The 26,057-nt window shown below is 55.0% G+C and overlaps 1 protein-coding gene across 4 annotated transcripts in view; it reads left to right on the top strand.

Annotated features, from left to right (window-relative positions):
• The first annotated feature begins 347 nt into the window (after window positions 1–347).
• CIART (circadian associated repressor of transcription) overlaps window positions 348–26,057 on the top strand; it is a 28,333-nt gene continuing 2,623 nt past the window's right edge. Inside the window, exons 1-4 of one of the 4 annotated variants that reach the window (XM_039513590.1) lie at window positions 18,029–18,112; window positions 20,341–20,507; window positions 22,412–22,996; window positions 23,838–23,913. In XM_039513590.1, the coding sequence (XP_039369524.1) occupies window positions 22,424–22,996; window positions 23,838–23,913 (649 nt within the window). In that variant the 5' untranslated portion in view covers window positions 18,029–18,112; window positions 20,341–20,507; window positions 22,412–22,423. Of the gene's footprint in view, window positions 461–18,001; window positions 18,113–19,605; window positions 19,830–20,340; window positions 20,508–22,411; window positions 22,997–23,837; window positions 23,914–26,057 lie in introns of those variants that run through there. The other 3 variants (XM_039513591.1, XM_039513589.1, XM_039513592.1) reach the window with 3 other exon arrangements.

Below are 26,057 nucleotides of genomic sequence, written 5' to 3' on the forward strand. Positions count from 1 at the left end.
CTGGTCTGTTGCATTCTCCCTGGGTGACTTAGAGCAAGTCACAGAGTCATGCTGGGCCTCAGTTTCCCCACCTGTACAATGGGGATAGCAGCCCTGCCCTGCCTCCCAGGTGGCTAACAGCCTTATAAGACTGTGATGGGATCAGATCTTACAGTGATGGGGTGTAAGCCCCACCCATGTAAACAAAGGGTTAGCAAGAGTCTCTAAGCTCAGTGAGCCCACCTGGCTGTCCAGGGAGGGTGTGGTAAGGCTGGATTTGTTATCGCAGCCAGCTGGGCCTTCTTCAGGATGGAAGGGAGTGAAAGCTACAGAGGCAGGACTCTGAGGGGCTTAGGGTAGCTGGATGAGAGAAGACAGGCCCTGGGAAAGGACCCAGGCTCCAGGGATGTTATCCTGTAACCAGAGCAGGGAGCTGAGGGGAGCCCAGCAGGACCCAGTGCTCAAGCTCAGACGGACAGAGGTTGGTTTGTTTTGTTTGGGGTTTTGACATGGGAAACCCACTGCTCTGAGAGAAGGGTGGGATTGCAGAGGAGCCGAGGCCGGGCGGAAGGTGCAGCGTTGATAAGTGGAGTTGTGCGGGACACTGTTTGTACACGACATCAACACCCTGCAAGGGGTGTGAGACTTTAGAGAGATGGGCTGGAGGGCAGAGTCACAAGAAGAGGCAGAACACCACGGGGCTGGACTGGCTCGGGGGGCGGTGATAGGTGAGGAGAGCCTGCACCACAAGGAGGTGCACCAGCAGTGAGCCCACACAATGCAGGGCCATATAAAGTACCAAACAGACAGATAATTTATTTTACCCATCGCTGAAATGCAGCCTCCTCTGGGGTGGAGTGTTATAGTTTAACAGGACACAGCAGCTCAGGAGGCAAAGATTAGCTATAAGAAGCTGCCTGAGGGGAGTTTCAAGTGGGCAGGGTGGAATGACCAGAGTTAGACTAGGACAAAATTCTAGGTCATTTAAATCAATGCAGACTGAGCAGGTTGGACTGTCTGTGTGGGAAGCTGCACACTCCTGTGGGGCTCAATATCATCTGGAAGGGTAGGGTGCTGCGATGGCTGTGGGGGTGGGTTGTGACATTGCTCAAAGAGGGGCAGAGTTAAGGGCATGTGGTGGGGTGAACCTTACTTCTGAATTTCCTGGTTTTCAGTGGTTTGAGTGTAGGTGAACTCAGCATGCTAGGAGGACACAGTGCAGCAAGGGGCAGCCTTAACTCTGCATTAATGAATCCTTTCGGCAGTGAATTTTGAGTTCTCCTTCCACACTCAGCTCTGCAGTGAGGAAGAGGGGACAGGAGAGGACAATAGAAGGGAGCCCAGCCACTGATGCCCTGGAACATGCCTGTTACTGAGCAATAGGTCAGGGGGCCCAGACAAGGGCCCAGCCTTTCACTTCTGACTCTGGTCCCCAGTGGATTCACACTAGAAAAAATAAGGTGTGCACACAGAAGTGTTGGTCCTATCCCCGCCTCTGCCCAGGCAGACCAGCAGGGGGCGCTGCAAGTCAGGATAAAGTAAGGAGCTGGCTGGCCAGAGGGATTGGGAATGGGAGCTGGAGCTTGTTCACTGAAACCAATTCTGCCCGTGAGTGACAGAAAGTCGATATTGTCTGATCTCTGTTCCGTGGCTCACGGGAAATGGTTCATTGGGCTCACTCCAGTTTCCTGCTGGATCGGGACCCACCTCTCACCAACTGCTGTCAGGAGTCAGAGAAGGAAACTGGGGAGCCAGGACTGCTGGGTTCTCTTCCCAGGGTAACCCCATGGCAGCCTCACTTTTCTGTGCCTCAGTGGACTAATCTACTGAATGGGTCCACTCACAGTACTAGGACTGCAGGGCGTCTCAATGAATTCACCTTTGCCAATCGCTGTTACAGCAATGGGTAACTGCAGCTTCCAGATAAGGTGAGGCTATTTTAGTAAGTAAAACCCTCGCTCCAGGGAATCAAAATGACGTCCCTAGACACAAAGCAAAGGACACAGCATGGGCTAGTATTACTGCCAGGCTTTATGCTCCTGTTCGCTTCCTGCTGAGTTCTCGGCCTGGAACTCCGGCGTGCAGAATCTCCTGGGGAGCTGATATTTTCTCAGGCCGTTTCAAGACGTCAGAAGTGAGGGCGTCATGCTCCTGTGTAATGCTGGCGCAGTACTTGCTCCTGGAGCACTGTGCCAATTTGGCTTAAGATTTACTGTGTGGTTCCTTGGGGAGCCATTGGGCAGGAGTCGCGGGGCAGCAGGGGGAGTCCTGCCCTGCTAAGCAGACCAGTAAAGAGTTCACCAGGTAAAACTGGCTTAGGTACGTGCAGTCCTCCGAACGATTTAGCGCTGGAATGTGCGGACACAGCCATCCAGCCCCTAGGAGCCACGGTAGGGCGACCAGACAGCAAGTGTGAAAAATCAAGACAGGGGGTGGGGGGTAATAAGAACAAGACCCAAAAATCGGGACTGTCCCTATAAAATCGGGACATCTGGTCACCCTAAGCCACAGTGACTGGCGCTCAGGAGAGCAGGTGGATGGATACAATAGACATAGGGCTCCCAAACCTTTTCATCACATGGACCATATTCGAATAGCAAGATTATCTCTTGGGCACTCTCATTGGCCATCTGCCGCAAGGAGACGGGCCCCTTTGAGAAGGAAGGGGACCAGTGCACCTGGGACTAGTTAGTTGCCTCTTGATGGAGTCTGATAGAAGGCGCCCGGTAAGACCCAGGCAGTAGATGAGAACGGGAGCAGGAAGGAGCAGCCGGGAGCTGATGAGGGCTGCCGGAGTCCCGAGAGAGACCTAGATGAGAGAGTGCTGTGGCAGCAGAAGAGAGCTCTTGGAGAGCTGTCCAGAGCGAGGCAGCCCTGGCAAGGAGACAGCTGGTGCAAAGGGGGAACCAGCGCAGGCTGAGCTCACGAACAAGAGGGTTGACTCTAGAGAGAGGCTCCGTGAACAGGGCGGTGACCTGCAGGCAGAGGGACCCGGGGAGTGGAAGCCCCGAGTTGAGGCTGCAGGAGAAGAGCAGCAAGAATCCCAGAGAATTGCCAGAGGCGTGGAGACCTCGGCGTAGGGGCACAGGAGCGGGAGAAGAGGGATTATGGGCTCTCGGGTGAGCAGCCTGGAGATGGGCCCTGGAGGACTGCTCCATCCTAACCTGCCTTATTCCTGAGGGGTTGGAGAATTGGCTTCCTGAAGGTCGAAACTGCAGTAATTATGCCTGGAAGGGCTTGAATTAGACTCTGCGAGGTCGGGGGATGGGGATGACCGTTGGTGTGATCCGCGGTGGAGAAAATGGGCGACTTGGCCTAGAGGGGATGTAGGGGAAACTGAGGCAGAACTTGACCGGACGGCTGTGATCAGTCACAGGAAGGCACCTGATGGGATGAGCCCAGCCCTCCCACTGGCCATCACATGACCCCCACTTCCCCTCCCACTGGCCATCACATGACTCCACTTCCCACCCCATTGGTCTTTTTTTAGACACTTATTTGAGCCCTACCTGAGCCCCTCATAATGCATTTATCCTCTGGGGTGCAGGGCGGGGTTGTTATCCCCACTGTATGGACGGGCAAGAAAGTTCCAGAGAGACCCTGCATGGGAGCGTAATTCCCAGCCCGGGGAGATGGATACGTGCCTAAAAATAGCACGGGCCACGTTCAACCCCTGCCCAACCCCCTGGGTCTGTAGCCCCAGGCAGCAGCTGCCCGAGCCACACTGCTGTCTTGCTAGGTCCAGCGGAGCTGGCACACGTCCGTCTACCCCTGCTGGGAATTACACCGCCCGATTGCTGTGTAGACGTACCACACGGGATCTTTGGGGAGAAGCAGGAGCTGAACCAGCGTCTCCATCTCCCATAGGCAAGCCTAGTGCTCTAACCACTGGAGAATGCTTCCTTTCTGAGAGCCTGTCTCCCCTTCTATTCACCACCCTGTGGACCCACCTCAGCCTGTCTCATTCCAACACATAGGAGACACTTTCCATCTAGAAAAGAAGATCAGACGTTTTAATCAGTGCCGAGGAGCAGCGGCCCTTAAGGATTTAAAAAAATAATAATAATAGAGTAGAAAAGAACATGTGGGAAGCCGCAGTGGATAATCGGCATGATGGCTGCTAAGATGTCATGAAATCACGGGGAACCATTTTTAAATCATATGTAAAATAGCCAATGAGTCACCCCTGCTCTCCTCGCCAACTGTGTCTTAGGGAAGGAACTTTCCCAATCCCACGTTGATTGCAACAGCTGTATTTTGATTTAAATTGGGCTGTACTGCCCCCTGTTGGTCAGCGGACTGGCCGTAGCAATACTAAAAGATGTAGGGGGAGAAATGGGATTTGGAGTCTACACACAACGGGGACCAAATTCCTTTCCATGGCTTGTTAAGGGGGGAGAATATGGGCTTGTGGGCAAACGACAGGCGGAGGAGGTAGAAGAGCAGGCCTGGACGTTCGGCCATGGACACAGTGCGGATGGGGCAGTGCTGGCCTGCACTTCTAAGGGGCCGTGAGGTCAACAGAACCGTGACTGCTCCGCCTCCCTGCGGGGCAGGCGCTGAACCTAGGGTGACCAGATGTCCCAATTCTATAGGGACAGTCCTGATTTTTGGGTCTTTTTCTTATATAGGCTCCTATTACCCCCCACCCTCTGTCCCGATTTTTCACACTTGGTGACTAGTCACCCTAGCTGAGCCCTAGTTGCCCCTGCTGCAGAAGGGGGGATCAAACCCACTGCCCTGCTCAGCTGCTTGCAAAGTGCACTGAGATCTCCATTTGGAAGGGCTACAAGTCATACACCCAGTCACCTGGGTACTGCCGGTAAACATGAAATTGCCATTGAATGGGTGTGTGTCACATTTTCATTATTGACATAGAAGGAAACATAAAATCCTCCCTTATAAAGTTTGCAAATGACACCAACATTGGGGGAGCGGGGAATAATGAGGACAGGACAGGTCATTGATTCAGAGTGAGCGAGTGGTAAATTGGGTGCAAGTAAACAATACTCATTTGAATTCAGCTAAATGTAAACGCGTGCATGCAGGAACAAAGCATGCAACCCATACTTAGAGGCTGGGGGACTCTGTCCTGGGAAGCAGGGACTCTGAAAAGGATTTAGGGGTTGTGAGGGATAATCAGCTGAACGTGAGCTCCCAGTGAGAGACTGTGGCCAAAGGACTAATGCTATTCTGGGATGTGTAAACGGGGGAATCTTGAGTAGGAGCAGAGAGGTTATTTTCCGGCTGTCTTGGGCGCTGGTGCGACCGCTGCTGGGATCCTGCGTCCAGTTCTGGTGCCCGCAGTTCAGGGAGAATGCTGCTACATTGGAGAGGGCTCAGAGAAGATCCACGGGAATGCTTAAAGCATTAAAAATCCTGCCTTAAGTGATAGATTGAGCTTTTTGAGTCTATCGAGTTTAGCAAAGAGACGGTTAAGGGGCGAGTTGACCACAGTCTAGAAGAATCTACATGAGGAACAGATATTTAGTAACGGGCTCGTCAGTCTAGCAGAGACAGGTCTGACACAAGCCAGTGGCCGGGAGCTGAAGCTTGACAAATTCAGACTGGAAATGAGGGGTACATTTTTAACACTCGGGGTAATTGACCACTGGAACAGTTTCCCAAGAGTCCCATCGGATTCTCCATCACGGGCCAATTTTAAATCAAGACTGGATGTTTTTCTACAAGACCTGCTCTAGGAATTCTTTTGGAGCAATCCTCTGGCCTGTGTTATAGGGGGGGATGAGGGGTCAGACTAGATGATTCCCAATGGTCCCTTCTGGCCTTGGAATCTATGACTCTACTCCAGCTCTGCCACTGACCTGCTGAGTGACTTGGGCACGTCACTTCCTCTCCATGTTCCAGTTTCCCCCTCCCCCTCTTTCCCTGTCCTGCCTATTCAGGCTGGAAGCACTTTGGGGCAGGGCCTGCCTCTCACTCCGTGACTGGGCGGTGCCTGGCAGAACCAGTCTCAGGGCTTTGAAGGGCCAGCACAATAGTCATAAGAGCATTAATAGGCCATCTCGTGCTAGCACTGGCCAGGCTCAACCCTGCTTTGCTTTTTGAGTCGTGAAATCCCTTCTCTGGAACTAATGGAAAGCTGTATGTTCCCTGTTGGGGGAGGGGACTTCCTTCCCACTCTCTACCAGCCCCCACTGGGTGGGTCTAACCCCAGTTAGCACTACCTCAGGTGGCAATGGGACCTAGTGTTTAGAGCACTGGACTAAACAGACCACTTGAGTTCCGTCCCCAGCTCTGACACTAGCCTGCTAGGTGATCTCAGGCAAGTCACTTCCTCTGCCTCAGTTTCCTCATCTGTAAAATGGGGGTGATGATACTGACCTCCTTTGTAAAGCACTTTGAGATCTGCTGATGCAAAGAGGTGGCATTACCACACATGTGCACAAAGTGGGCCATCACCTCCCTCAGCTTCTGGGATTCACTCACCTGTCCACCCTGCATTGACGTCATAACACGCCCAGCTGTAAACCTAGATTCCCCACAGCCTGGCTCATGCTCCGAGCGTTCCCGCCTCCCTGCTGCAGAGGTGGCACTTTCACTAGCACCAGCCGCAGTCTCTCAGAGATGCTGATTTTTAATTTGGTTTCCACCCCTGTGAATTTAGTGCTGGAAAAAGCCGCTGGTTAAGATCCCCAGTGCCTGACAGCTTAGCCAGCCAGCAGGTACGGGTGCAGCTGCAGTCAGGCAAGAAACCCCTATCCGCTGCCCCTTCCCAATGGGACTCAACCTGCCTCTGGAGAGATGCCCTCTAGGGGTGAGGAGGAGAGCTCTATCTCATCGGCCTCTTTTCTGAGGCTGCCAATTAGAGCTAATTGAGGTGGCATCATTAAGAACTGGGTCGAGACCTACTAAACTCATTCCAGACAGATCACCAACCTGCTGCTACCGACAGGACCTTGGGTGTGAGCTGGGCACCCGGCATCCGTCTTGTTCATAGTCACCAAAGCTACCAGAGCCGCCACCCAGGGCTGGGGTCCCAATGCACCGGGCACAGCCCCCACACAGCAAGCGACTGTCCCTGCCCCCAGAAAGCTCACAATTGAAATAGACAAAGAAGGGGAGGCAGAGGGGAAGTGATTTGCCCAAGGTCCCCCAGTGGGTCGGTAGCTGAACCCAGGTTTCCCAGCTCCTAGTCCAGCGTCCTGGCCACTAGACCATGCTGTCTCCTGCCCACCTGTCCCCTCTCTCCCCAGTCATCTAGTCCCCATGTTCCACCTAATGGGCGTACCGCATGTTCCAGCCAAGGGAGGGGGACACTACTACTCTGAGTCTGGGATGGGGGGCCTCCTGGAAGACACTGTAGGTAAGCCAATGCCATGCTTCAGGGCCTACAGGGGTCAGGAAGGAGTCTCCTCTCCTTGTGGCAGGAGGGAGTGGGATTCTTCGCTCTTTGGGGGCAGACACCATCTTTTTGCTCTATGTTTGTGCAGCACCTAGCACATGGGGTTCTGGTCCGTAACTGGGGCTCCTGGGTGTTCTGGTAATACACATCATAAGGAAGTATCACATACTGACCACTGTCAAACCAAAGTGTCAGGCTTAATGGGCCACAGGTCTGCTCCAGTAGGGCAGATCCTACTGCCTTTTCACCTTCAATCAGATGCAGGATTTGTCTTCACTTCCTGTCCTAAACTGTTAATGGGTTCCACCCATTAACAACTACCTGGGTTCCACCCCAGAGACAGCTGCATTTTGACCACCCATGGGATGCAGCAGCACAACTGTAGATACAGACTGTCCAGGGCTTTGGGAGCCTTTAGAAAGGTACCTCATAAAAGGCAAGATTCTTCTTCGAGTCCTTGGCTTTGTTTCTACCCATTTTCTCCACACCTCTGAATATCCTTTTAAATTTGCAATCAAACCCAGCCAGCTCCACCTCTGCCCCTCACCCGGCATCGGCCCTGGTTCCCAGTGACTCTGAGCCTGGGACGCCGTCATGCCTCCTTCGCAAGCTCCCTGTGTTTAGCAGTTCAGCAAGTTAGAGCAGCTTCAGGGCTGCTCTAATTTCCATTCTGCTCCCTATGCCCCCTGGGAGGCAGAGAACAGTGCAGAGCGCTCCAGCCACATCCCACATCCAGGGTTGGGAGCAGGGTGGGTGCAGAGTGTAAAGAGGTCTTAGGGCATGTCTTCACTGGCAACGTTAACATGACTCCATGAGGGGCGTAGCTCCCAGCGCCGGGGCACTGTCTACACTGGCGCTTTACAGCGCTGAAACTTGCAGCGCTCAGGGGGGGTGTTTTTTCACCCCCCGGAGCGAGAAAGTTGCAGCGCTGTAAAGTGCCAATGTAGACAAGCCCTTAGAATTGGGCCCTTTTCCTTAGCTGGGTTTGTTGTGCCCGAAGCACTGTCCGTGCTAAGCATAAGGAAATAATAACAATTAATAACATCACTAATGGCCAACGGTCCCCAGAACATCCCTTTATCACGCTGATGCCGAGTTAATCCAGTGCCCTAATGCCTAGGACCTGTCAGATCTGTGGTGCTTTGCTCCTTCCTTCCCCCTTCCAAACCCAGGGCCACTAGGCAGAGCCGGGCACCCTAGGGCTCACCCAGCCTTTGACCTGGCCCCTTGCTCCTGCAGCAGCCAGGAGCTCTGCCACCCCCAGCAGGGCCCATGGGTGACGTCAGAGCAGTGAGGATCCATGACCACGGGAGGCGGCAGGCCCAGGGCTGAGCTAAACACGCTGGATTCTCTGTCACTTGGAGTCTTTAAGCCACGATTTGAGGCCGTCGGTAAGTCAGCCGGAGGCCAGGGGTCTGTTACAGGAGCTGGGCGGGGGAGGTTCTGCAGCCTGCGACGCGCAGAAGGTCAGACTAGATGATCACGATGGTCCCTTCCGGCCGGAAAGTCTATGTGAGCGGCACAGACCTGCCGAGGGGCGAGCCCCAGCGCGCCCACGCTCGCGCTCCCGCTCGCTGTTATGTAACCAGCTGGCTGGGGGACAGAGCACGCCGCTCCATCTGCCAATCACACGCCGCTGGAGGAGGCGTCTCTGCCGGGCCCCGCAGCCCTGTGGGCGGGGGGGAGAGAGCCCATTCAAGGCTTGCGCTCTGGTTACTCACGCTGTCTGCTGACAGCCCTGCCGCATGCCAGGCCATGTGAGCGCCTTGCCATTGCCTCCCCTCCCCCCAAGGCCGCCTTTGAAAAAATCTGCTCAGTGTTTGCTTTAAAAAAAAAAAAAAAACACCCAGGCCTCAGACACTTCCCCCCCCACTCACATACACACACACTTTTTGCAGGGATTCCTGCCCTTGTCCCTGGGACAATCGCCACCTCGCCCATCAGGACTGAGCTTGCCTGGAGTTTTCTCACCGAATGCGCTGCAGGGAGGGGGAGGGGAGCGCTGGCTCTGGGGAGAGGCATCACAGCTCAGGGGTGCTGCGAGGTCACCGGGAAGGAATCCTTAGGGAAAGCCTGGCAGCTGGGAGAAGCATCGGACCCTTTCATCCCCTCTGGGGCAGTTTGCTTTCGATTTCTTCCCTGGCAGGGGTCTTTGTCTAACTCCTCTGGGGTCTGTGCGGAGGGCGCAAAGCGAGTGTAAAATCCTCCCGGTCTGATCTGCTCGGTGTAAAGGAAGGCGTCCGGTGAGAGGGAATTGGGATCCCGGGTGCTTGTGGTGTCTGGAAAAGAAGGGGATTTTCCCCGGTGATTTCCTTTGCTCTAGCAAGTCTCATCTGACCATCAATCGGACCTCTGAGAGGTGCCACTAACTGTTGGGGGTTTGGGGCACAGACACCCCCAAACTTATCTGCAGCAAACTCCATTAAACTCTGGTCAGGTTACTGGAGCCATAGTTCAGGCCTGATGAGGGCTGCTCAGCTCCTCAAACGTCAGCTGAAGTGAAGTGGAGCAGCCAGTGTTCATGAGCTGGTGCAGTGGTCAGAGCACCAGTGCAGGAGTTAAGAGACCTTGTTTCAAATCCCTGCTCTGCCACAGGCTGCCTGGGTGACCCTGGGCAAATCACTTTGTCTTCCCGTGCCTCAGTTTCCCCCACAGGGACAAAGGGGATAATAGCACTGTCCTGCCCCGCGGGCTGTGGTGAGGGTATACCTTAACTATTATGAAGTGCTCTAATACGACAGAGGTGGGGTAAGAAAAGACCCTCAGACAGAGAGAGCCTGCAAAATCAGGCCCTTAGTAACTAACACACATGGCTGAGTCAGGACTCCTGGGCTCCATGGGACCTCGGTAAGCTGCTAAGTCCTGCAGCCCTTGCTCCCCTAATTTAGTGCCTTGGGAATTAGGTGTGTGAAAAGCACAAGATCAGCCTAGCAAGGCTCAGTGCCTCAGTTTCCCCATTTTGTAAACGCAGAGAATGGTACCCACTGTTAGGAGGTTTCGCTGCTGTTCATAAAGGGCTCTGAGATCCTAATAGAAAGCAAAGGACTAGGCACTTCTGGGAGGATGGGGGCTACAACCCTCTTTCCGTGACCCCCACACTTTAGAAGGTGGGGTGGGGCAGCCCTCCAGTTCTTTTCTGCCTCTCCTTCCCACGCACTCCTCCCCCACCCCCGAGCAGCCAGAAGTAGGGGGCTGTGACACAGGGCAGCAAGGACCCAACTCAAAGCCTTGGGCTGGCTCAGAACCAGCAGCCCCCCAAGAGACACCCAGGCTCTGCGTCCCGTTCCCAGCCCCTGCAAGCCCCCCGCTGCAAGCCACCCACTCAAAAAGGAGCCAGCTCCCCTGACGCAACAGCCCAGCCAGGCGTGCTCTTCCCCCAGTTGGCAGGCAGCCACCAACCTGGCTCTGTGTTTATTTATTTACGCCTGTGCTGACTAAACCACCTTGTTCCCAGCAGCTGGGGAGGGGCCGATGCAACAGAGCTGGGAGAACGCTATGTCCTCTTCTCAGATTTTTGATTAAACTCGCAACTACCCCTTATGTAACAGATTCGAGGAGGGATCAGCGCACGTTTCCAGCACTGCTCACTTGGTGCAGATTTTCCTGGCATCCGTCTGCTGCTGGGGCTCAGATCCCTCTTCCCACTCTGGAGCCTGCCTGTCTGTCCTGGGTCAGCGACTGAGTATTATTGGTGGTGCCTAGGGCAGGGTCAGCTCCCTTCATTGCAAACAACTGATAGCATGGGGGGTGCGCTAGCTTTGTTCCTCCCCCCAGGAATGCAGGGGAGGGCTAAAGCCAAGAAGCAACTACTGTATTGACCCGAGAAGAATCATCCGTGTTACAAACTGTTCCAGTTCTTATGCTGCCAGCTTTGACATGGATCTGTTTCATAATACTCAGCACTTATATAGCACATTGGCTGGGCGTGTTGCCGTGCAGGCATCAACCCGACTTCCCAGCCTGCCTTGCTCCTTTGGGGTCATTCATTATTATACTCAGTTTATAGGTTGGGGAAACTGAGGCACAAAGACTTGAAGAGACTTTATCAAGGTCACATAGCTGTTCGTGGACAGAGTCGGGCCTAACACCCAGGAGTCTTGACTCACAGTTTCCCTGTTCTAACCAGTAGTCTGCACTCTCTTCCAGTGCCAGGAATAGAACCCAGGACAGCCATTCCCTTCCTCTAACCACATACCCTCTTGGGAATACTTGTTGTCTATAGTGTGCCCTTATATAACCACTCATACGTCTCCTTGGGTGTGGACTAGGTAACCCTTTGCTGACCAAAAACTGCAATGGCAACATTATTTATTTGGTGACAGGTTTCAGAGTGGTAGCCATGTTAGTCTGTGTCAGCAAAAAGAATGAGGAGTCCTTGTGGCACCTTAGAGCAGGGCCGCCCAGAGGATTCCGGGGGCCTGGGGTCTTCGGCGGCGGGGGGGCCCTTCCGTTCCGGGACCCGCCGCCGAAGTGCCCTGAAGACCCGCGGCGGGGCCCCCCCCCACCGAATTACCGCCGAAGCGGGACCCGCCGCTGAAGTGCAGCCCGGTCTTCAGCGGCGGGGGGCCCCCACCGTGGGTCTTCGGGGCACTTCGGCGGCGGGTCCCTGAACGGAAGGGCCCCCTGCCACCGAATTACCGCCGAAGACCAAGCTGAACTTCGGCGGCGGGTCCCACTTCGGAAGGACCCCCCGCCGGCGAAGACCGGGAGCGGAAGAAGCTCCTGGGCCCGGCCCCGCAAGAGTTTTCCGGGCCCCCCGGAGCGAGTGAAGGACCCCGCTTCAGGGGCCCTGAAAAACTCTCGTGGGGGGCCCCTGTGGGGCCCGGGGTCTGGGGCAAATTGCCCCTCTTGCCCCCCCCTCTGGGCGGCCCTGCCTTAAAGACTAACAAATTTATTTGGGCATAAGCTTTTGTGGGCTAAAACCCACTTCATCGGATGCATGGAGTGGAAAATACAGCAGCAGATATATATATCACAGTACATGAAAAGATGGGTGTTGCCTTACCAAGTGTGGGGGGGGGCGGAAAAATCACTATTGTAGTGGTAAAGAAGGTGGCCCATTTCAAACAGTTGACAAGAAGGTGTGAGTAACAGTATGGGGAAATTAGTTTTTGTAATGACCCATCCATCCAAGTCTTTATTCAGGCCTAATTTGATGGTGTCCAGGTTGCAAATTAATTCCAGTTCTTCAGTTTCTCGTTGGAGTCTGTTTCTGAAGTTGTTTTGTTGAAGAATTGCCACTTTTAAGTCTGTTATTGAGTGACACGGGAGATTGAAGTGTTCTCCTACTGGTTTTTGAAGGTTATAATTCCTGATGTCAGATTTGTGTCCATTTATTCTTTTGCGTAGAGACTGTCCGGTCTGGCCAATGTACACGGCAGAGGGGCATTGCTGGCACATGATGGCATATATCACATTGGTAGATGTGCAAGTGAACAAGCCCCTGATGGTGTGGCTGATGTGGTTAGGTCCTATGATGGTGTCATAGACGCCGACTCCGTGGGTGCTCCGGGGCTCAAGCACCCAGGGGGAAAAATTGGTGGGTGCTCTGCACCCACTGGCAGTGCCCTGCCTCACCCTCCCACCCCAGCTCACCTCTACCTCTGCTCCGCCTCCACCTCCTCCCCTGAGCGCACCGCGGTGTCCTGCTTCTCCCCACTCCCTCCCAGCACTTGCACTGCGAAACAGCTGATTCACACAGCAAGCGCTGGGAGGGAGGCGGGAGGAGGAGGAACATGGTGCCCTCACGGAAGAGGCGGGGCCGGGGCAGGGATGTGGGGAGGGGTCCAATAGGGGCAGGGAGGGGACGGAGTCGGGGCGGGGCCGGGGGGCGTGAGCACCCACCGGAGCCAACGAAAGTTGGCACCTGTGGATGGTGTCCCTTGAACAGATATGCAGACAGAGTTGGCACCAGGTTTATTGCAGGGTTTGGTTCCTGGGTTCTTGTGTGGTGTGTAGCTGCTGGTGAGTGTTTTGTTTCGGGTTGGGGGGCTGTCTGTAAGCAAGGCCTGGCCTGAAGGACGATCCCTCACCCTCACAGAGCTTGGAAAGAGACAGCCACTTATCAGTGCACAGCACGCTGCATGACAGTTTGGGCTGGGAAGTAAAGAAAACCCCCATACCTGCAGAGGGAATCTACAGGGAGACTTAACCAGGGGAAACTCCAGGGGAACAGCCCTTCCTTTGCTAAAAGTGTGTCGGAATCTTTAATGGCCAAATGATCATGAACTGCAAATGGTCATGAACTCGGGTCCTTGTCTCATCTGAGATGAACAGAAAATGGTTTGCAAGGAGACGCCTTGTCTCTTGCTCTTGATAGCAGCTAGCCTCACTGCAGGCCTGTGTTAGACATTTCGAGTCCAAGGCTTGGAAATGGCTCCACAGAGACACTGTTTAAGATTTTGCCTGGATCTGTTTTGTGCTCAAGAGTCCATGTTATAAGAAAAAGCACAGGGTTAGTTCCCCTCTACTTAACAAGCTGTACCCCGCCCCTCAATAGCACCACAAGCTGCAGAAGTCATTGGCCAGGGTTTCGCTCTCTTCAGCTGTCTGGACATGGATGGAGCATTGGTGACGACAGACCACGAGCAGTCACAGCACTGCCAGTGGATTTTGAACATGGAGGCTGCTGGAGAATCACGGTTCCACTGCGAAGGAATGGGCTGGAAACCCAGAGAGGAGGCTGAGTTTGCACAGTAAAAAGGAATTGAGACCTCCAACTCCGCTAGATTCTACACAACCCTACAAGATGCTCAAGAGAGAGACACAAGCAGCACTAGATCCCGCAGTGACAGGCACAGTATAAAAGATATCCAGATAGACAGATGGGTGTGTATGGCGATGGATGAATAGATACACAGAAGGGTATGAATGTGGATGGATGGATTCATTTGGTGAGGGAGTGAGAGAGAAATCAAATCAGATAGATGGAAAGTTTTTCTAATCTCTGTTTTTCCTTTGATTTTAATCAGTTTAGTTTTCAGGGATGCTGTCAAGGTAACAGAAAAATTGTATATGTATATGTTCCAGATTTTAACCTCATTGATCCTGGCTTTCCTCTGATGTAGTACACATTGGAGTTGATGAAGTTCTCCCTGGGGAACAGAATCAGACCCTTGCCTGTGTTATCACTAACTCCATCTTAGAGTCTTAAAAGAGAGTGGTTAAAGAAAATCCAGCTTGCTTTCGGCACCAATGAGGTTGGTTTCCTGTTTGCATTTCACTCAGGTTGGACAGGAAAGGTAACCTGGTCAATATCACTTGTTGGTTGCAGTCAGGTTCAGTGCAGGGCTCTAATGCACAAGGCTGCCATCACTGCCCGAGAAGCATGGAATGAACCAAGCTCTCATTGAATAAATCACAGCGACATCTCTATTCATGTTCAGTTTTGTAGCATCTCTCTCTCTCGCTCGCTTTTTGTGTGTGTTGGTTTTCATAAGTAAATCTCTGTTGGGGACCCTAAACAAGGCTGACGCTGTCCCTTTAATGTTGTGTGCATTGAATAAACATAGTGGACTATTTGAATCACTTACAGAGAATAATAATCAGAGAACAAATCCTACTCCAAAGAGGCTGCATGCATACTAATCAAAGCATCAAATTCGTCCATGGTGTAAATCCACAGAAGTGAGTAGATTCACCCTAGAGTGAATCTGACCCCCAAATCTACTTATGCCGAGAATATTCAAATTTGCCAGCATTGTACTTAGGTATGTATTTCAGTTTAAAAATATCAAACAAGGACTCCCAGCCGCAGTGCAGGGAGAAAGAACAGCCATATTCCTCTTAGAATTGTTCTTTAATTGAAGATAGTTACAAAACACAAATGAAATCCCCTTCCATTCATATTACAGCAACAGCCAAGGGATCCACTCAGGATCGGGGCCGAACAGTGTCAGGCATCTTCTACTTTCCAGCTCTGGAGGAAAGTGAGGTCTGGTTTTTAGAGCAATGAGAACACCTGGGTTCTGTTCCCAGCTCTGCCACTGACTCACTGTGCGGTGAGATGCAAGTCACTTCCTGTGTCTTTGGCTCAGTTTCTCCCTCTGGAAAGTGAGGACAGAGTAATTGATTACAAATTACTGGATGGGAACATTAATAGGAATTCAACCCAGAGATGGAACAGACCTGTTGGAACTGGATGTACGATCTCCCCTCCAGTGCAGGATCATTCCCTACAGCATGTTTTAGCACATTTAGGCCAGCTTAGTAAGTGCTGAACATCACAGCCTGTAGAGGGGGAACAGATCGGCAGTGACAGATCACAGGTTACCTTTACATTATGTGCACAACTGATACTGATGTCAGCAGCTGGGAACATAGAATAATAGACCTCTGCCACCCGCAGCATATAACAGCACTTTAAAACAAAAGCCACTTTACTGACGCTTTTGCCACATCCCAGGGCCATAAAAGAGTTGGCTATATGCCCCCGCATGCAGTCAGAGGGGCATGACACTGGAGGTCATGAGCATGCACGCAGCAGTAAGGTTTGTTATGCCCATTAAGGCCCTAATTCAGCAAAGCATTTAAGCATGTACGTTACCTTTAACTCCCCTCTGAAGTCAAGGGGACTTAGGCATGCGCTTAAGGGCTTTGATGTATAGAGACAAGCTCCAGGCTTTGCAGTGCTGTGTGCCCTTTATTCCTACTGACTCATTACCAGGACAATAGTATCTGCAGCGTCTTACAGAGCTGAACTTGCGTGTGGGACGGCACGGGGCCCCTGGCCAGCACCCACCTTTAGCACGTAACCTCAGCAGGAAGCACAAGAGGAGTCATTGTTCATTTTAAAAAGCCATCAGACCAAAGAGACTTTGGGGAGCGTCATCTTTTGAGGCAAATAGGTTCATGGGCCTGGCCTGGGGACAGGGAATGGGCTTCTTGTACCATCAGGCCGAGGCAGCTGCAGGGCAGATCAAGCCTTCACCAGCTCCTCTCCACAACTCCCACCCCTCTCCTTCCCCATCTCTTCTGCTCTTCCCTTTCTTCCCTTCTCTTTCCCCCTCCACCTGTCTCCTTCCCCTCATGCTCCCTGTCCCTGCTGCTGTCCCTTTAGCAGCCCCCATGCACATACCCCTCTCCCCATCTCCCTCCCACCCATGAACTTCTCCCATCCCATTTCTCTTGCTTCCCTGCAGCGTCCCCTGGCCTCTCCACTGACTGTGTTTCCCCAGCCATAACCCCCTCCTATCCCTGCTGGGGATTGCAGCCCACCATCTCCTCTCCTGTCTCCCCAGTCCTTCCAGCCCCTCTCCTCTCTGTGTCCTCCAGCCGCTTCCTCTTCTGAGCCCCACCTCCACTGCCTCCAAACCCCCTGTGGTCCTCTAGTCCCGCCATTTCTCTCCTCCCCCTCCCCCAGCCCCTTTGGTCTCCTCCTGTGCCTTCACCAGCTTCCCCTCCTCTGCCCCATTGCCCCCTACGGATCCCCTATCACGCCTCCTCCTCTACCCCATTGCCCCCTACGGATCCCCTATCACGCCCCCTCCTCTGCCCCATTGCCCCCTACGGATCCCCTATCACGCCCCCTCCTCTGCCCCATGACCCCCTACGGATCCCCTATCACGCCCCCTCCTCTGCCCCATTACCCCCTACGGATCCCCTATCATGCCCCCTCCTCTGTCCCATTGCCCCCCATGGATCCCCTATCACGCCCCTCCTCTGCCCCATTACCCCATGGATCCCCATCACGCCCCTCCTCTGCCCCATTGCCCCTCACGGATCCCCATCACGCCCCTCCTCTGCCCCATTGCCCCCTACGGATCCCCTATCACGCCCCCTCCTCTCCCCCATTGCCCCCTCCGGATCCCCTATCACGCCTCCTCCTCTGCCCCATTACCCCTGCGGATCCCCTATCACGCCTCCTCCTCTGCCCCATTGCCCCTACGGATCCCCTATCACGCCCCCTGCTCTGCCCCATTGCCCCCTACGGATCCCCTATCACGCCCCTCCTCTGCCCCATTACCCCTACGGATCCCCTATCACGCCCCTCCTCTGCCCCATTGCCCCCATGGATCCCCTATCACGCCCCTCCTCTGCCCCATTGCCCCTACGGATCCCCTATCATGCCCCTCCTCTGCCCCATTACCCCTACAGATCCCCTATCACGCCCCTCCTCTGCCCCATTGCCCCCCATGGATCCCCTATCACGCCCCCTCCTCTGCCCCATTACCCCCATGGATCCCCATCACGCCTCCTCCTCTGCCCCATTACCCCCTGCGGATCCCCATCACGCCCCCTCCTCTGCCCCATTGCCCCCTACGGATCCCCATCACGCCCCCTCCTCTGCCCATTGCCCATGGGTCCCCCATCACGTCCCCGCCCAACCTGCCCAGCCCTCTTCCATGCGGCAGGCTGACACAAAGGGGCGTGTCCGTTTCCATTGCCCCGCCCCCAGACCCCTGCGTCTAGCTCCCGCAGCCACATGTAGGGGCGTGGCCTCGAGCCAGCCCCACCCGCCCAGCCAATCGGTTCAGCGCTGCTTCGCCATTGGGCTGCGGGGGAGCAGCCGAGCTCCAATTAGGGGCACGGGGCGTGGCTCTAGGGCGGGGGCGGCGACCCTGAGTGGGCTCGGGGAGCCAATGGGAGCGGGGCGGGCGGGGCCCAGCGGGAGGCACGTGCCGGGCCGCACGTGGCCGCGTGGCGCCCGCACTGAGCCGGGGGCGGGGACCGGGCGCCGGGCTGGGGACTGGGACGGGCTGGGTGTGGAGCGGAGCCGGAGCCGCCCCGGGGACAGAGCAGAGGGAGCGGAGCTGGGAACGAGATCAGGTGAGGAGCTGGAGGCTCGCTGGGATCCAGGGGGCCGGACGGACGCGGGGCTCGGGCGGGGAGCTGGGAGCCGCTGCGGTGTGAGACCCCCTGGCCGGGGGGCGGACACCAGAGATCGGGACCCCCCGTTCGTCCCCGGCCGGGATCGGGCTCCTCCCCACTCAGCCAGCCCAGGACCTGCCGGCACCAGGGATCGGGCTCCCTCCCCCCCCAGCCCGCGACCCGCCGGCACCAGGGATCGGGCTCCTCCCCCCCTCAGCCCGCGACCCACCGGCACCCCAGGGATCGGGCTCCCCCCCCAGCCCGCCCGCGCCCCGTCGGCACCCCAGGGATCGGGCGCCTCCCCCCCCCCAGCCCGCGACCCGCCGGCACCCCAGGGATCGGGCTCCTCCCAGCCCGCGACCCGCCGGCACCCCAGGATCGGGCTCCCCAGCCAGCCCGCGACCCGTCGGCACCCCAGGGATCGGGCTCCTCCCCAGCCCGCGACCCGTCGGCACCCCAGGGATCGGGCTCCTCCCCAGCCCGCGACCCACCGGCACCCCAGGGATCAGGCTCCCAGCCAGCCCGCGACCCGTCGGCACCCCAGGGATCGGGCTCCTCCCCAGCCCGCGACCCGCCGGCACCAGGGATCGGGCTCCTCCTCCCCGCCCCCAGCCCGCGACCCGCCGGCATCAGGGATCGGGCTCCTCCTCCCCCGCCCCCGCCCGCCCGGGACCCGCCGGCATCAGGGATCAGGCTCCCCCTCCCGCTCCTCCAGCCTGCGACCCGCCGGCATCAGGGATCGGGCTCCTCCCCCCCCCCCCAGCCAGTGACCCCCTGGCCACAGGGATTGGGCTCCACCCCAGCCTGTGACCCACTGGCATCAGGGATCGGGCTCCTCCCCTCTGCCCCTGGCCAGGATCAGGTGAAAGGAGCCTGCGCCCTTGGGGGGGATCAGGATTCCCCACCACCACCAGGCACGTGCGCCCCCTGGGAGGATTCTCTTTTCTGACCGGAGTGTGGGGATCCAGACACGCACCCCTCTGCTTTTCTGTGGAGTGTCTGGATCCTGGCATTGTCCCTGGGCACAGAGGAGTCCGGTCCAGATCCCGCGGGGCAAGCATTGCAGCTCCCCACAAATCCCAGGAGCAGCCCTGACCCCTGGGAGCACGCATGGGGCTTAGAGCAATGGAGTGGGGAAGGGATTAACCTGCCCTGTGTCTGAACGGTGGTGACCTGAGTGTGGAAGGGAGGGGGGATATGGTGACCAGATGTCCTGATTTTATAGGGACAGACCTGATATTTGGGGCTTTGTCTTATATAGGTGCCTATTACTCCCCCACCCCCAACCCGATTTTTCACATTTGCTATCTGGTCGCCCTAGTGTGCAGGGCGTTCTGCACGAGGGGTGCAAGGACTGTGTGTGCCTGAATGGCAGGGAGGGGCGGGCTGTGAATGGCAGTGACTTGAGTGTGTAACACGTGAGTAGTGTGTGTGCTGGGATGAGTGCGTGAATGGCGGGGCATGCAGGGCGTGCATGTGTGTGCGCGCGTTGGAGAGGGAAGGGCCAGGGAGAGTGTGTTCCTGCTTGCAGAAGGGGAGGCAGGGGCTGCGTGTGTGAGAATTTGACCAGCGTGCAGAGCTCATTGTGTCGCGTGGCATGGGGACAGCCGTGTCCATGATTGCAGCAGCCATCCAGACAGCACGACTCTTGGTGTCGGATGCGTGTTCAATCTAGGTCAGCAACGTGCGGTGGTGGCTGGATGTGTTGCAGGCAAGGTGCTTGCTAGGCTCTGGATCCAATACTGGATGAAGGGAAGGAGGAATGACTCTGATTCTCAGGGTGGTGAGCCTGGGCGGGTTTAGTGGAAGGTTTGCTGGTGAGGAAGGAACTGCCGTGTGGGCTCCTACTTGAGATCTCCTACTGAGTTCCAAGAATAGCGGGTTGGTTTCTTTAGCAAAGGGACTGGAGGGTGTTGCTGGCTCTGAAGTTAGACTCACACAGCTACCCCTCTGATATTAGAGGGGTGTAACTGGTTTTGTCGAAGCAGGGATGCGGCTGAGGTTGGTGCAAGGCACCAGAGGGTTGATTACTCCGGGAAGAGACACGAGGTATAGGGAGAAGGGAATGCTCTGTAGCAAAGAGAGCGGGACCCCCCACTCCTCCGTTGAGTCACCGCCAAGTCACTCTGAACCACAAAAACAGCTGATGGCAGCTTGTAGGTTAACTTGCCCCTGTCGCTCCCCAGCCGCCTTGGATAAAACACCTGCTGCGCTTGGAAACCTCTCCCTTTGCCTGCGCCGCTGCAGAGAGAGCCCAGCACCAGACCAGGAAACACCCAGGCAGATTGAATTCCCAGCAAGGTGGACACGGTTCTTCATCCGTTTATTGAGTCCCGGAGGGCTACCTGTGTAGGTGCGTTGGGCTAGACCTAAAAACCAACAAGACGTGTGTATACCAAAAATCCCACTTTGTGTCTGTGTGTGTGTGTAGGAAGTGGGTGCAGGATGGCAGGGATCTTAGCGATGCTGTGTATCTTGTGGGTGGTTCGGGATCTTTGGGGGTGGAAGCCACTTGTGACTATTTCATGACATTGGCTCGGTGAAGCATGCCCTTAGAAACAGCCTCTCCAAGACTTCTCCCTGCCTGCCATTCTCTGTTGGCCAATTTACGGGTGAAATGCCGCATTTCTCCCTTGGGGGTAGTTGATTTCTCTCCAGCCGTTTGGCTGGCAGCAGGGTAGCTGCTGTGGGTTGGCAGTTGGCATCTGTCTAAAACTGCAGGAGCATAAAGCGTAGAAGCTTCTCATCTTTGTCTCCATGCTTGAAAGGGTTACAGATTTTTGTCTGCCTGCAGTGCTGGGGAGCGTGGGAAGGCTGGAGCCCTGCCTTCCCTACGTTTATGATCCTGTGTCGCCCAGTAGCTGGGGCCAGTGCTCTGTTACAGAGACTGCAGGTGTTGACTGCATTGAGTCAGCCAGACAGACCCTTTCGAATCAGACTGACACACCCTGCTCTTATCTCTAGTGTATTGGAGAAACCTTTTATCAGTTAGATGTGTGGTTTGTCCTCTGCTTATTTTACCTTCAAGGGCCGGGTTTAACTCTTCCATTGAACAGCGCCAAGATTCTCTGACTTTTTTAAATTCACTTGTTTCCTGTCTGGTGGGCACTTGTGTTTAGTATATTGACTTATGAGCCATTCATTTTATACCAGTCCAAATCGAAAGGACATGGACTAATATCGCTCTAGTGTTACATTGTTAGTGGTCACTTTTGTACCCAAGGGTTGCTAACATTTTCGCTGAGTGAACATTTTCTCGATGCACCACAGAAGTGTTTTAACGGGTCAATTTGGTTCTGCAGAAAAGAGATCTTACTAAGAAGCTAAGACCGATCAGAGAGAGAGAGTGTGTGTGTTTAATGCCAGTTTTTGTTTTGTTTGAAACCTTTCCCCTCCTGTGTTTGCAACCCAAACCTTGCAGCACCTGTACAGGAGAGTCAGAAAATGAAACACCATGTTATATGTTTCAGTTTGTCCAAGTGGAAGCAACCCCTCTCCCTTCTCCAAGGGGGAAGGTCCTGGTCCCTGAATAGGGTTCCTACTGCTACCTTAATACACATAAGAATTGTGTTCCCCCTTCTTAATATTTAGCAGACTGTGCTGTAAAACCGGGCAGGAAATGTAGCTTTTTCCCAACTGATTTTGAAACTGCCTGTGTCCGTGGCAATGAGGTTGCTAGGAGATTTTTGTTGTCCATATCCTGTAATGCTTCTGCGTGGAGTAATGCCACCGATGGCGGCCAGGGAAGCCTGTTGTGAACTTTGCACCCTCACTAGTTCAGGCTCCGTGCATGTCACTCTTCCTCACGCGCCCATCAAGTGTCTGGGAGCTGACTTGGGCACCCACCCGCTGCATCCACCCACCCTTCTGGCTGCCCCGAGAATGAAACCTAGTGGGTGCCTTGTCCGGGTGCAGCCCCTGATGGGAACAGATTGGTCACATCTGGACCAGCTTCTGCTGGCAAGCTCTATCCAGGAACTGCACCTGCACAGGGTCCATATGGCTCCCTTTGTCTTTACCCCTTCGTTTTCAGCCACCTCCCCGCAGTGAACCAGCGGAGAGCTTGATTTATAGCTGTTCCAGAGGACATTATTCCAAAGCCTCCTATAAACTTGGCTCAGCAGCAGTGCTAAGAGACGCTGGGCTGCTGTAGGGTCTGGGAGTGCCAGGGAGGCAAACGGTAGGATCTCGAAGGCATCTTTTGTTGCTGTTACTGGCAGCTTCTTCATTTGTTTGCCTGTTTTTGGTCCCTGACAGGTTCCCGCAGTCATGGAGTCCCCCAACAGCATGTCGTCCTGCGAGTCTCTGTATTCGGTCGACAGTGCCGCCAGCGACGAAGAGGACAAGTGTTACGACTTCGGCGTCTTCCTGTCGGACAGCGAGAGCGAGGTGGAGAAGGAGGCAGGCGGTTTGAGCCGCCGGAGAGACGCCTGCTCCGGAGGGGAGAGGAATCTCTTTTCTCCCAAGTCGGCATGGACTAGCCCCAGCCTGCCAGGTCGGGACTGCAAACGCAGGACAGCGAAACCCACTTTGCAGAGCTCTGCTAGACAACGGCCGTCGAGTCAGTGCGGCCGGTTTTCTGGGGCGTTGGAAGGCAGATACCCCTCCGCCTGCGCATACTTGATGGACGGGGATGGCAGCCTGGCCGGGAGGATTCTGAGCCAGAAGAGGGTGGAGAGCGGACGGAAGCGTCTGATCCGTCCCACGGGGGACAGGGAATACCCCAAGTATGCTGAAAAGCCCGCTGTCCACGGGTTAAAACGGCAAAGGAACGGGGAAACGGAGATGAAGGAAGCTCCGACGTTGCCCTTGACCGACGGTGACCGGCTGTTTGCCCAGAAGGTGAGTTCCATGAGAATATCTGGGGGAAGCGGGTGTCAGCAGGGAGGGAGTTATCTGGGAAGGGCTGAAGCATGCGATCAAATGGGACATGAGGCCTGATCCAGGCTGCGATTCGTCATCTGCCGGCTTGATGCACCAATGCCATTGGCAAAGCCTTGCCCTCTTTGCACCTTTGATGGCACCAAATAGCAAAGGCCCTGTAGACGCTGAAGCTGGTGGGTGGAATACGTGGTGTGAGCCTGCTGGACATGTGTCTGTCTGTGTTGTTAGTGTCAGGGTGGTTGTGCCTCAGTTTCCCATGTGCCACAGCCAGTGCAGACTCAGATATGAGCTGGGCACCCTATGGACTGGAAAAAATTGCGGGCAGTGGGGAAGGACTAGCATGGGGAAGGAAAACAGGTGGTCAGCTTCATCGTAATAGTGAAAGGATGGAAATTGGAATTCTTGCAGTCACTTGCATTAGCACTATGAGCCCTTCAGGATTAGTGGTGTTAAGTATTGATACTGCAGCAACGTGTAAGAGCCCCAGTCGTGGACCATATCCTGGTGCTAGGGGCTGTACAGACTCAGAACAAAGACTCTCTCTGCTCCCAAACGCTTACAGTCTGAGGAGGGTCATGAACTAAGATGTAATAAGTGCATTACTGGGGATTAAAACGAGTGCTTTAGAGCCCACCTCGTTGTATTCACACCTCGCCGCCCTGCACAGGGGTCCTGCATCAGGTGCAAATCTAGCTCCAGGGATGTGCCGGGGAGAGGTGCATGCGGAGGTCGTGGGGGGAGCCCAGAAGGGGGATCGTCCCGAACGGGCTGGCTCACTTTCTGTGCTCCTTCTCTGCAGTGCCGGGAACTCCAGGGCTTCATCAGGCCTCTCGCGGAGCTTCTGAATGGGCTGAAGAAAGGTCGCTACGAACGAGGTAAGTGCTGTTCCTCGCGCTTGTCCCTCCCTAGAGCGTCTGACGAATTATTTCCCCTCTCTCCCGGTTTTGATCCCTAAATCAGAGGCCAGTGGCCGTCTCCGGGCTTCTTGCTGGAGTGGCATTCAGAGAGTGGGAGAATTGGGGACCAGTGAGGAACAGCCGCTGCCTGGCGCCGGGAGTCGCCCGCTGCGCGGTTTCCCCTGTGTGAGCTCTTTGTGTGGCTGGTGCAGGGTCTTTTTTTCCCCTCACCTCCTTTTGTTCTTAATCTCGCCCTCTTTCAATCAGCCCTTTGTTCCTTCCGGGGCCCCAAAAGGAGCAGGGCAGACAGCTGTACCCAGCGCTCGTCTGTGCCGAGGCATAAACGGCCTCAGGATGGGGCTGGGTTGGGAGCAAAGGAAGGCGTGGCGGGGACGGGTATGATCCTCCGGCCGGGGAGGGGGATGGGATTGGCAATTAGCTGCCCACGCGGCAGTTGCCACTTTAGAGAGAGAACAGAAAACCCCAAAGGGCTCGATCTGGTCCCGGCCCAGTGCCACGGTGAGAGGCCGGGGGGTTTGTAAGAGCTGAGCGCATTGGGTGCTGAAAACCCAGCCGTAAGTGTCACATTGGGAGCTGAGCGCGCTGGGTGCTGAAAACCCAGCCGTAAGTGCCACATTGGGAGCTGAGCGCGTTGGGTGCTGAAAACCCAGCCGTAAGTGTCACATTGGGAGCTGAGCGCGTTGGGTGATCTGGCCCCAGTTGTGGCGCTGTGCGCTTGGCAGTCTGGTTCTGAGATCCCATCCCCGAGGAAAGCGGTGGCATCTCTCATTCGCTTTCCATGCTTCCCTGCGCATATAGATTAAGGACCTGTAATCACCACCCTGGGGAGGAAGAGGGACTGCTGCCTCCTATAACGTGCATGTGTTGGACTGCAGAATTCCTCACTCTCTGTAAGGGTGTATCCAGGGCTTTACCCCAATGCCAAAGATACCTTGTCCCAGGACCAGATTCTGAGCTCTGTTACGCTACGGTAACTCCTTTGACTTCCGTGAATTTACTTTTCGTTGATGGGATTGAGATCAGAATCTGGCCCTGCATTATGGATTCATTAACACTTGTAAAGTGCTCTGTAAGTGGTAAGGATCTTTCAGCCTGAATGTCGTTGAGATCCCTCGCTGGTATAAATCAGTGCCGCTCCGCTGAAGTCAGCAGATCTGTGCTGAGGATCTGGCCCAATCCCTCTGACTTCTTTTTCCCAGCGTGGGGTTGCCGTTTCATCATCTTGGCCCTATGGCTCAATCACCTGTTGTAATCAGATTAATATGTAAACACATCTGCTGGCAGGCGGCTGCCCTGCCCTGGAATGGGAAGGGATTTGAGGATCGAATGGGTGTCGCAGCTCTGAGATCCTATACATTCTAGGATACTAGCTACGGGTGCTTTACCATTGCTCAGTACTTAAGAGACTAGTGTGTTAGGTACCCAACACTCATTGTTTTCCCCTTATTCTCCTGCCCAATCTGCCCCCGAAAAGAATTGAAGGGCCAGATCTGGTCCAATGTGTAGTCCGTTGGCACTGGCTTATTCCTCTTACAAGATCTTCTTCCCTAAATTCCTTCTTTCCGTTTATAGCACTCTCCTGAGCCCTCATCTTAATTTCTGCTCCTGGGTTGACTGTGCTAAATTGCCTAGTAAAGAAGGCCATTGTAAGCTGCATTGATCACAGCCTGAGCTGAGAAATTCCCAGGGCACTGCTTGCTCTTTGTATCGCTGCTTTCCTGCCCTAATAACACGCTGTTGGAAATATGAAAGAGCAGGCTTTCATTGAAGCTCCCGCTCGGCGCTGGGAGCCTGCTCTCCTTTCTCTCTCAGCGGGCTGTTTACACGTGTCTCCGTGCGTGCGAGTTTCCATCAGCCGGACACGTGTCGTGCTGCCTGCTTGTGTCACGCCCACTCTTGGCTGTGAAGCAATGATTATGGCTCGGGATAAACGTGCAAGAAGGCAGCTGGTGTGGCGTGATACCTGCCCTTCAGAAAGTCATCACATGGTGCTCATAGAGCCCTGGGGGCACCTGCTTCTCCAGCATAAAAACCTTTTCCATGCTGGCTGCTTTCTGGGGGTGACTTCTCCTAATACAACAGCCTCCGCTGCAAGGAGCAGA

This window comes from Mauremys reevesii, linkage group 24 (genome assembly GCF_016161935.1).
Source record: "Mauremys reevesii isolate NIE-2019 linkage group 24, ASM1616193v1, whole genome shotgun sequence".
Classification (NCBI taxonomy): Eukaryota; Metazoa; Chordata; order Testudines; family Geoemydidae; genus Mauremys; species Mauremys reevesii.